Source organism: Lygodium microphyllum, chromosome 20, assembly GCF_053477565.2.
Source record: "Lygodium microphyllum isolate KBCC chromosome 20, Lygodium_microphyllum_v1.1.10, whole genome shotgun sequence".
Lineage (NCBI taxonomy): Eukaryota > Viridiplantae > Streptophyta > Polypodiopsida > Schizaeales > Lygodiaceae > Lygodium > Lygodium microphyllum.
This window is the reverse complement of record NC_141154.1, coordinates 136,844,330-136,855,808: the sequence shown is the minus strand read 5'-3', so window position 1 is coordinate 136,855,808 and position 11,479 is coordinate 136,844,330. Positions and strand designations below refer to the sequence as shown.

Sequence of the window (11,479 nt, the reverse complement as noted above, 5' to 3'; positions counted from 1 at the left end):
ATCGAACACTTTGTTTAGTACTAAACCTTTGTTGCTTTTAGTGAGCACTTGGGGGAAACGTTTTTCCTCGAGAAGAGTGGTGGCCAATAAGAACTCTCATCGATTTTTCACAAAAAACAGTTATCGGAAGAGGTACGAAAACATTTGGCTCAAAATATTGGAGGGATTTTAGAATAAAATAAGATGTGTTTTTTATTTTTATAACTAAAAATTTTATGAAGCTCAAGGTTATAAATCTCTTTTTTTCTTAAAATTTAAAGGTTTTAAAAGATTTTTGGGATTCATTTTACATTGAACCTAAGCTTTTCATGAGTAGTGGCTCTCACCCCAAGCACATGAGAATGCCATTATAATAGTAGGGGAGGTCATGTAATGCCTTGGCTTAGGATCTTCGAGGGCAATAAACAAAGGCACTGAACACACTTAAGGTTACACTCCCCTCCCCCTCCTTGCTCTTTCACAATCTGCTCGGCTCGACAATCGATCGACATGGGATCTGCGTCATCGTTCCGGATGAGGATGATGGGTCAACCTTGCTTCTAATGGAAAGGAAGATGCCCAAAGGAGAAAGCAAGCCCTGTTGCGACTGTCTGACAGTGTAAGAGTTCTCTTGACAATGATTATGATGATGGCAACCATGGAGCCGGAGGCCAAGACTGTGTTGCTAACTCACTGAGACAGAAGAACAGACCTAGACCTTCCTGAAGGTGCAGTCATGTTGCAGGGGCGCCCTGGGGAGGCCTGCCCTGCAGGCAGCTTGAGCTTGGCTCTCCGGCAGGACAGCAGCGCACAGCCGCAGCCGCAACCATCCCAGCCGCAGCCACAACTGTCCCAGCTGCAGCAGCAGGGCTTGGCGTTGCTCCCCTCAGCAGACATGGAGCTCCCTCATGACATGGCCAGACAGGCCCTGGCTGCCACAGGAGGCAAATCCAACCTCATGGCCACAAAGTGGCTCCTCGAGCGCCGCGCTGAAGTGGTGCAGCAGCACATTGAAACCGACCTTGTTAGTGAATTAGGGCAGCAGAGGAAAGGTTGCAATGGTGCTGATGCCCTGAAGAAACCCCGCACAGATGAGGACCTTGGATCCTTGCTTCCAAGCCCACAAGCATTATGGGGAAACAGTAATTTGCATACTGCAGACATGGTTGCTCCCTTTCCAGCGGGAGCAGCTGCAGGAGCTCCTGTTGGAGTGGAGAGGTCAACCATTGGTGACAAACGCCCCACGCCAAGTTCAAAGGATTGGCTTGGGTCTTCGGGTGTGCTTGAAAGGCATGCTTCCACAGGATCAACTTCTGCCTTTCCAAGGGAGGACATGGGAGAAGCACAACTGCAGTTGAAGCTACAGCCTGTTGCAGAATTGCAGCAGCCTGCCAAAGCATCAAAGGTATCACGGTCCCCAGAACCTGAGGATGCAGGAAAGGGGAGCACTGTGAAGCTTGCCAGCCGTCCTACCATGACCACCACCACCACCACCACCACCACAGCAGCAGCAGCAGCAGCTATGCAAGATGCCCATAATACCCTAAAGCGGAAGTGGCAAGATGAGGTGGACACTGCAAGTCCCCTCGTGCCATCTACTTTACCCCCCATTACCATGGGGGTTAAGCAGCAAAGCCCATCTTCTGGAAAAACACTGGCATCACTTGCAGAACGGATGCGTCCCAATTCCATTTCGGAGATCCTGGGTCAGGAACACCTACTTGGGCCTCATTGTATTCTCCGTTCCTTACTAGATGTTGAGAGCTTGCCTTGCATTGTATTTGGGGGACCACCAGGAACAGGAAAGACCTCACTGGCAAGGTTGATTGCTCGAAGTGCATCATGTAGGTTTGTGGCATTCCCTTCAGCGAAGGGAGTCTGTACGGAGATCCAGGAGATTTTAGATGAGGCCAAGCAGGCAAGAAAATTTGGGCAACGCACTGTTATGTTTGTTGAGACACTCAGCAGATTCAGCAAACCTCAGCAGGAATGTTTGCTTCCAGCAGTTGAAGCAGGCTATGTTGTCTTTATTGGTGCAACAACCGAGAACCCTTCTGTTGAGTTGATTCCCAGTCTTCTGTCAAGGTGCCGAGTTGTTGCTCTGAAAAAGTTACAGCCAGATCACCTTTGCATTGCCATGAGGCGTGCAATTTCTGATCATGAGAGGGGTGTCTTGGTCTCAATGAGAGATTTTTCTGGAATAGAGCTTTTGGCTATTGAGGATGATGTTATTCAATATCTAGCTACTGCTGCAGATGGGGATGCCCGGGTAGCATTGAATGCTCTAGAAGCGGCTGTGTATATAGCTCTCAGCAAAGTGAAACATAAGCGGAAGCTGGAGATTGATGGGAAAGGTCAGGCTCCTGGAGAGGGTGAGGACCTTTCTTTCAAGGGACCAGTTGACAGGGACAAACCTATTGGGAACACTGCCATTGGAAGGAGGGACACTCCACACAACGTGTTGGAACATTTAAAAGGGTATTTTCAATTTAGCCAAGAAGAGTATGCTAAGCCCTTCAAGAAAATTGTGGCTGGAAAGGACGTGAGTTATGGTGTAACGAGGGACAGGGAAGCACCAAAATTGAGTTCTGATGTGGAGGAGGGAGCTGCTGTTAGAGATAGAGAATTAACAGACAGAAAAGCAGGGGGCGAGTTAGTCAGAAACACCAGTTTTCCAGAGGATGAGACAACCTTGGTTGTGACAATGGTGGATGCCAAGGAGGCGTTTCAGTGGCCTCAATTGGTAGTTGAAAAGATTCAGGAAGAGAGCGATACAGATTTAATGCCTGCTCTGCTGAAGTCCATTAAAGGAGGTGATAGCAATGCAGCTGTATACTGGCTTGCAAGGGTTCTTGAAAAGAATGATTGCTATTCAAAAGTGGCTGAAAGTCTCATGAAATTTGCTAGTGAAGAAATTGGCATGGCAGACCCCCAAGCACTTGTGCAGGCGGTTGCTTGCTATCAAGCTTGCCAGCTTTTAGGTATGAAATCTTGCACTTCATACCTGACTCAATGCGTTGTATATTTGTCAATGGCTCCTAAATCAGATGCATTGCCTCAAGCGTTCATGCTGGCACAGAAGGTGATTCAGGATGGGCAAAATGAGTCTGTCCCTCTCCACCTTCGCTCTGCATCTGGAGGCTTTACTAAGGAATCTGGATATCTCCCGATTGCTCTGCGGAATTTTACATTTTTAAAGTGGCCTGAGCAGCACTAGCATGGTAATGTACAGATAAGTTTGGAAACTAATGTTCTAAATCTGCTCTGTTTGGTGCCCTCCTCAATGAAATGAGGTGTATTTTTCTGTGATCTTTAGCCTTGCTACTAAATGATACAAATTCTTACCTCAGATGAAGTGCTGTGATCTCTGCTAGTTTGCTCGTGCACAGTCCAATCTTCTGCATCATTAGAGCACCAGATTGTTTTGTTTCCATGACTGTTAGTTTGATATCATTTTTCTAATTCATCTAGACAGGTTTGTGGAGTGTGAGCTGGCAGATTCATTCTGTTTTGTGGTGGGAGGCTTTTTGAAGCCAACATATACATGTTGATGTTGTTGAAAGTAATTGGTTGGCAGAGTTCTGCAATCAGTTCAAAAACTGTTGAATGCTTGGGTTCTATCCTTGTAATGGGCACCTACAGTTGTACAAAAGTAGTAGGTAAATGATGGAGTAGGGGAGTTTTGCCCATTACTGGCAAACTTGAGGGTTGCGAAATGGAGCTTCAACTTCAGACACAAGGTAACTGCAAGGAAAATCTGTTGAGCAGGATGCAGCAGCAGCTGTGGATGATCCAAATGTGGAAGAGCTACAACTTGTTAAAGGAAGAGGTACACTCTGCTGAGACTTGCTGTCAGAAACATCAGAAATGCAGTAGCAGCAGCAGTTGGTAGAATAATTAAGCTTTTTGTTGGAAATGTGTAAGGTTGATCCTGTGCAAGTGCATATTGCTCAATGGTAGCCCACAGCAATCTATATGCTTGAAGGCCAGTCGCAATGTAACCCTATCATGCTAGCAGGGTTGGCCAGGATATCTACATTTTGAAATGCTTACGGGGTGGTGGACGGAATTTTAATGCCTCTGCATGGTGATACTCATAGCCATTCCTTTATAGCCGGGAACCTGGTCAGGTGGGTTAAGGGCGGACAGTGCCATACTTCATCATTCCTCTCACCTGAACCAACATCTGTGTTGACCGTTCCTTTCTGGCCTGGTCAGGGTGGATAAGGGTTTACATTGCCATACTTCACTGTTCTCCTCACCTGAACAAATGTCTGTGTGGACCAATGCCTTGGACACTATGTAGTATACCTTTGTCTCCTTGCAAACACTCTCAACCTATGGTGAGTCTCTCTTTCCTATCAGAGAAAAAGCAGCCTAGGACAATTATGATAAGAGCTGCATGTATAGATCCTCACACCAGATGCTGTTTGGGAGATGCTCATTGTTCTCCTCTTCAAAAAGCTAGAAGGCGAGATACCAAAATGCCCTTTCATCCCTAGAGTAATAGTGGATGGGGAACAAGCTGTTCTCAAGCAGTAGCTGGTTGTGATAGGTACCTTAGTACCAAGAGGGATTGGTTTAAAGTACTAGTCTTGGAGCAATTCATTCTGTCTTAATGTCCTGCCATTGCAAAGATCCTCTTTTCTCATACCTAAAGCAGGAGCACTAGTGTAGGCTAATGTCACTCCAAATCTTCGCCATAGAGGAGTAATCCATTGTGGTGGCCTCCTAGTGTGTAAAACTGTGCTTGCTGTCATGTAGGTGCCCTAAGATGGCTGTGTTGAGAGGTTGGCCATACCTTCCCTGTTGACGAGCATGCATGTTGTCTTAATTTACATTAGTGGAGTCCAAATGTTGGCTCATAAGCCTTGTTTTGTGCTGACTGTTCCTGCCTTTGCTTTTGATGGTGGTGGGGATTTGCTACATGAAAGGATGGATTGCTACATAATGCTTGAAGATGGGGAGCAGGGGCATGCTTTAGGTGGGAGGACTACAACCAGTTACAGCTAGTTGAATGGAGAAACAACAGAGAAGTTTTCGTTTCTTTTGATCTTGTAATTGACTCCTCAGGAAGGAATATGTATTGAATCATTATCTGAGTGGATAAATCCTCTTACATCCTAGGTCATCAGCTTGGCCACCGGTATATGTTTATGTGCCCTTTTCCTACTGTGCTCCTCATCAGCCATGTATGATCAATTGGCAGTCTTTCAAAGTTTCATTCTAGACTAATCATCATCTAAATTCCAATGGAAAGAAGCCTTCAAAGTTTTACCAGGTTTCGGTATTGAATGGCTATATACACTTGTTGAAACATCCCTCTTGCCTTGAATTTTGTCTTGAGTTAGATTTTGTTTGGATTTTGAAGGGGGACACTTGTTGAAACATCCCTCTTGCCTTGAATTTTGACTTAGAGTTAGATTTTGCTTAGATTTTGAAGGGGGGACTTCGTTTTTAATCTCTTTCAAGACTATGAGCATGTTAGCAGTTGTGTCTTGCATGGTCATCCCTTGCATGTGAGTCTCAATCTTAGTTAGACAAGGACATTAGGAGCTTTGACGTTGTAGTTATTTGTTATTTTATGTGTTTTAGACACTTTAGATGGAGGGTACATTAGTGCATTTCTTTTTGTGCACTTTTGGCTATTTTTTAGGGATTTGACCACATTTAGGGTTTTTTCTATTTTTGGCTTGTATATAGGTGGCCTGCCCTCCCACTTTCATTATCCATTATCCATCATTGATCTCTTGTGATGAGTCAGCCGCCCTCGTTCTCTTGTCCCCCTACTATTGTGAGGCACCCACACTGATGTAAAGAGTTGTGTATTGGGGCTGATTGTTGCAGCCTTGTACCTTTAGCCATTTCAATCACATTGTTCCTTCTCTCTCTTGTGTCCTCTTTATGTCCTCTCCGTGTTTACTTTCTTCTTTTCATTGCACACTCTCACATGGTCTCAGAGCCATGGGTGGGAGCTAGAGTCTATGAAGAGGAGCACTTTGTTCGTGGTTCCAGTCATCCTTGTCACCAGTTTTGGGAGCAGCATATTTGTGTTTTGCCTCATACACTGCTGGGCGACCTTTTGATAGGTTGGGCGTCCATTTGACTGGCTGAGCAGTCTATTCACTAGTCTACCCTTTGCGTTTTGCAGGCAGCCCTTCAGTCCAGCACTCATTTCAGGCAGGTGGCAGCTCCTAATTGCTGGCAGGTTATTTCCAAGTGGACGTCGTATGTATACTCCCTGCCTTAGACAGTTGGGAGTCTTCCCTTAAGCTGGGTGGTGTCACAGCAGCCTGGGCAGCCTGTTTTTAGGCAGCCAGATTTGTGTTTTGTGCAGGGTACTCTGTTTCCAGACCAGGTGCTTTCTTCTGCAGATAGGGCGACCTCATTCCAGGCTGACAGACCTGTGTTTGCTGTGTTTTTCTGCTGCAGGTCTTTCCCTAACGTGGGCAGCTTCTCAGCATTCTGGATAGCACCTTTTGCAGGCTGGATGACATGTTCATCTGGTGGACAGACTCCCCTATTACTGCATATACTGGTACCTGGATCTATCTCTGTTTTGGACTGGGAACCCCTTTCTAGTGCTGACATCATCATCTGCAGAGCTTACAGTTTGTGTTTTCGGTCAACATACCTTCCCAACATCCAGCTCTCCCTTCCTATCTTGGACACTCCCCATCTCCATCAGTCTTTTTGGATTCATAGGTTGATGGACCTTGTACAAGTGGAGGACATTCCAGTTGCAGCATCTTTGTTTTCTTGTTGGTACTTTATTGAAGGACATCTATGACTGACATGTATGCTACGGGGGTTCGTGTGGTTTGGAACAATCGAGACTGACCACAATCTAATTACTCTTTTCCATTATATTCTTTTGGGGCTTCTTGTGCAGGTGCTAGACCTACCCTCTCTCTTTGCATCCAACAAGCTGGATGGGATGAACTATCCTCTATGGTCGTGCTGCATGGAGTGCCTCCTTGATGATTGTGACCTCTGAGATTTTGTCAGTCCCTATATTCCAACCTATCCTAGATCCTCATGGAGTGCCTCCTTAATGATTGTGACCTTTGAGATTTTGTTAGTCCATATATTCCAACCTATCCTGGATCCTCATGATGGTGTGATTGTGGATTTGGCAGCTTTATTTGATCGGTTGAATGCTAGAGCTTGCTTTTCTCTCCTTTTGAGTTGTACAGACTTTGTGCTTGTACATGTTCTCCATCTCTGTACTACTGCAAATATTTGGAGGAGATTGGAATCTCTCTTCCAGATCAAGATATTTGAGCATCGATTATCTCAAGTTGAAGCTACGATAGCCCTCCGTTTGTAGATTCCCCGATGGTGAGGGATCACATCCATAGGATGGAGGAGATTCGGAATGAGATTTTATTCCTTAGTAATGATGTTTCTTTAGAGGACCTAGCTGTGACACTTCTCACATCTTCTATCACTAACATATGACGTGTTCTATACGAGTCTTCTCACTTCTCGTAGTTGGGAGATTCTCACTTGGGAGAGGCTAGTCCCTTTGGTGCTTGAGCAAGATGTGCATCTCAATGAGCCAAATTCTTGTGGAGCCCCTACATATGGCCATGCTTATGCAGTTTTATCTATAGAGTACAGGACAAGCCAAGTAGAAGAAAGAGAAAAGGAAGAAGGTGGAGTCATTTTTCGACTCTAATATAGCTTTTGTGGGGAGTTACCCACTATTTTCATTAAGTCAGTGTTTCTACACATTTACGAGGTGGAGGAGTCTCCTTTCACTCTCTTCCTTTGAGCAGCCTTGGCTCATTGCTAATGGTGCCTCGAGTCTTATGACTCCTCTAGGTGATTTGTTATAGGTTCTTTGTTTGTTTGAGGGTATCGTCATTGCTGGTGACATTTCTTTTGTGCCTATTAGTGGTGTTGGTACCTTGCCTCTATTGTTTGACTGTTCACTGTTGAGCTCCATTTTTGATGCTCTGTAGTATGATGGCCTTCCTAGACTCGCAACTTGTGCTATCCTCATCGAGCCAGTTGTCTTTGTTGGGGATACTTACGTAGGAGCCACCTTTGTGACGGTTTGGTTGGAGAGGAGGCTATCTATGCTCCATTTCCCTTTCTTTGTGCAAGGCCCTCCAAGGTAGCTTTCTATTGTTGCATCTATTCCAACTTATGCATAATCTATTCCATAGGTTCCATCCCATCCTCCACCATCTCCTTTGGTGGTTCCATATTGGTGATGCGATTGTGGATTTTCTAGCCCTTTGTGTTTTAGAGGGGGACTTTCCAGGATCGTGAAGGGTTGCTTTAGGTTTTTCAGTCTACTTCGGGCCTTTCTTTTATGCGCCTACCTCTTTTATTCGTCATTGAGGCACCATTCCCTATCGCTTGGCCCTTGGTCTTTGGTGTTTCTATACAGCTTATGGCGCCTTTGATAGTTCCTTTTTATCATCTCATAGTTGGATACGAGGTTTGGCTCACCCATCCCCGATTGGAGTTTTCAGGAGTGATCTGTTCGAGGCCTCTTTGTTACCTTAGCCCTTTGGTGGCCTTCCATTTACTCGGATGTTTATATGGAGAGGAGGTCTTGCTCCTTGGATGGCTTTCTTCATTGATGAACTACATGAGCATTGGCACTCTTTTTGCTACCCTTAGATCTTCATCTTCTTTGGCCTTCCACCGCATCCAAGATTTGAGTGGGGGTGTTAGCAGTCATGTGTCTTGTGTGATTATCTCTTACCTGTGAGTTGAGCCTAGTTTGAGTCAGACAATTAGACAAGAACACTAGGAGCTTTGCTATTGTGTTTGTTTGCTATTTTATGTGTTTTAGACACTTTAGATGGAGAGCACATTAGTGCATTTATTTTTGTGCAATTTTTGTTGTTTTTCAGGGGTTTAAAACATATAGATGGAGGCCACATTAGTGCATTTCTTTTTGTGCACATTTGACTATTTTTCAAGGGTTTGACCACATTTATGGGTTTTCCTCTTTTTCACTTGTATATAGGTGGCTTGCCCTCCTACTTTCATTTTGCATTTTTCATCATTGATTCTTTGTGATAAGCTTGTCCTCATTTTCTCATCCCCCTGCTATTGTTTGCTGCCCACACTAATGCCCAGAGTTGCGTGTTGGGTTTGACTATTGCAGCCTTGTACCTTCAGCTATTCCAGTCACATTGTTTCTTCTCTCTCTTGTGTTCTCCTCTTTGTCTCATCTCCATATTTACTTTCCTATTTTCGTTGTGCACTCTCACAGAGCAAACTAATCCAACATACCCATAGACTCTTCATCCGTCATACTCGTGGGCTTTTCGTTATGGGTTTAAAGTAGATAGATGATAAAGAACGAACTCAAGAGGGTGATGATCCTTCCATCCCTAATCGTTCCTACAAGCATATATATCCTCATGTGGTTGGCCCTACAATCATATGCATGGATTTGCTTCAAAACACATTTGATACATTTGCTAAGAGTGTTGGGAGACAACCAATGAGGCCATTGTTACTTACAATGAAAGAGTAACAATAATGTTAGTAGAGATCATGAGAAAGCCATTAAGTAGTAGGGAATTGTCCCTAATGGGTATTATGAGGTGAAAAAATCCATGGAAAAGACCCCTTTCTTTATAAGAGTAGCCAACTCTGTTTTTAAAGCAAGCACCAAAGAGCTACAAAGTAGCCTTGTCAATGTTTGAATCCTTTCTTGAAGAAGAGGAGGAGACTTAGGGGATTCACTATATGTAAACCCTTACTATCACATGCATTCAAAGTCTAATTTAGAGACCTTTTATTTGTACATTTATCACAAATAAAACACTCTTTTTCTATGCAACTTGTGAATATTTCCATTAAACGATATCCTTTTGTACGTAAAAGAGGTCTAAAAGAAGGATGTTAAAAATCCCTTTAATTGAACCCATGTGATAGACTTATAGATTTGAGTTTGGTGAAGAAAGTATATACCCAAGGACAAATCTTAGCATATCATACATCTTTTTGACAAGTAGATGCTTTATGTCATGAATGGTGGAAGTACATTAACCCAAAAGTTATTGAGAAAATGAAGCTCAACATGTCGTGAGAGAAAAGATTTCGATATCCAATCCATGGGTTAGAGTTTTCAACATCTAAGCCATAGGATAAATTCTTTTAATTTGATGTATAAGCTTGAGGACATGGAGTTTTCAACATGCAATCCATGTGAGAGCATTTTAGGAGCCCCAAATTTGTGAGAGAGATTATACTACATCACACTTTAGGAAGAAAAAGAACACAAGTGAACAAAATGACTATGCATGCCATAAGATGGAGAGTCCAAAAACTAAGCATATATAGTTTTCCACTCAAAAGGCTATTATGATAACCAATGTGTTTGTATATGGGAGGTTGTAAGAAATTTGTTGTGCTTTTGTTTAGCTTTCATGTTGTAAGTTGGTTTGGTTGCTCTCGTGCATTGATTATTGGCTTCAAGGTTTTAATTAGTACAGACGTGCCAAAGAATGTTTGTGCACCTCATCGATGCATCATTACAAAAGTAGTTTGCAAATTTGATAAAAAGTTTATGCATCTAGTTTCTTAGTACTTGAAAGCCTTTTTATCTTGGTTTTGAGTATAATAATTGTTTAGTGTTTGTAAAGCACATTACATACATTGCAACCAATGATTGATTTTGAATTTGTTCTTTTTGCAGGAAAATCCAAGCTTACGATGCTACTTCATACATTAACAATTTCCTTGTTTTAGAAAAGGAGATTTTCAACCTTTATTACAAAAAATCTATCAACAAAATAGTCCTCAATTTATAACAATTTGGTAATGTTTTAGCATGTATGGTTGGTATGTGTATACTTTACTAATTCTTTTGGGATTGTATATTCTACAACCTTTTGAAGGTATAAATTCAAATGCTTATTTTCAAAGTATTCAGCCAGTTGGTCAAATGAGTATAGTCCATGTAATGTGGATGTGTGTCTTCATAATCCATGGATATCCAATGTCTATTAATTTTGATTATTATGTTGCCTTCTATGGGAGGGTATATGGTTCCAATACTCAATTATTTGGACATTAAGTTCTTGGTATATTGTTGCCTCTATGCATAAATCCTCTAGGCACTTTGCGTCGATATTCTTTGGAGTCTTCATACCTGGCTTTGAAAGTATGTTTCATGTGGCAAGAGGGTTTAGGAAAAGTTAGTATAAGAAATATAAATCAAATTTTTTAAAAAATGGGCAACTTAGACTAATATAATGTTGAATGTATAAAATTGCAATATATGGGGATGTGACACTCCATATATATAGAGTGAAAGATCAACATTAATAGGATCAAGCTTAAACTCTCTCTCCAAAGAATCCTTATGACTTTTTGTCAAAGTTTCTTAAATGCAAACACATTTAATGGTGATTTCTATTCACATTGAGCATATCATGACATGCATTTTATTCATATATTGACCTTACAATGTTACTTAAAATTGACAATCTATAGATTACATTGAGAATTTCTTTTTTTTTTC

General features: G+C 42.6%; 1 protein-coding gene across 3 annotated transcripts; it reads left to right on the top strand.

The window, feature by feature from the left end:
- Positions 1–349: 349 nt before the first annotated feature.
- LOC148019454 (uncharacterized) lies at positions 350–10,842 on the top strand. 3 transcript variants are annotated; one of them, XR_015687598.1, is made up of 3 exons: positions 351–2,960; positions 3,059–3,200; positions 10,652–10,842. XR_015687598.1 is itself a non-coding variant. In XM_087661096.1 (2 exons), exons 1-2 carry the CDS (start codon positions 716–718, stop codon positions 3,194–3,196), a joined length of 2,400 nt encoding a protein of 799 aa, XP_087517222.1. In that variant the 5' UTR covers positions 350–715; the 3' UTR covers positions 3,197–10,644. The 3 variants fall into 3 exon arrangements, 2 of the variants coding, with proteins under 2 accessions (XP_087517222.1, XP_087517220.1); XM_087661096.1 differs by lacking the exon at positions 10,652–10,842 and having other exon boundaries at positions 350–2,960; positions 3,042–10,644; XM_087661094.1 differs by having other exon boundaries at positions 351–3,200; positions 10,652–10,841.
- Positions 10,843–11,479: the final 637 nt, after the last annotated feature.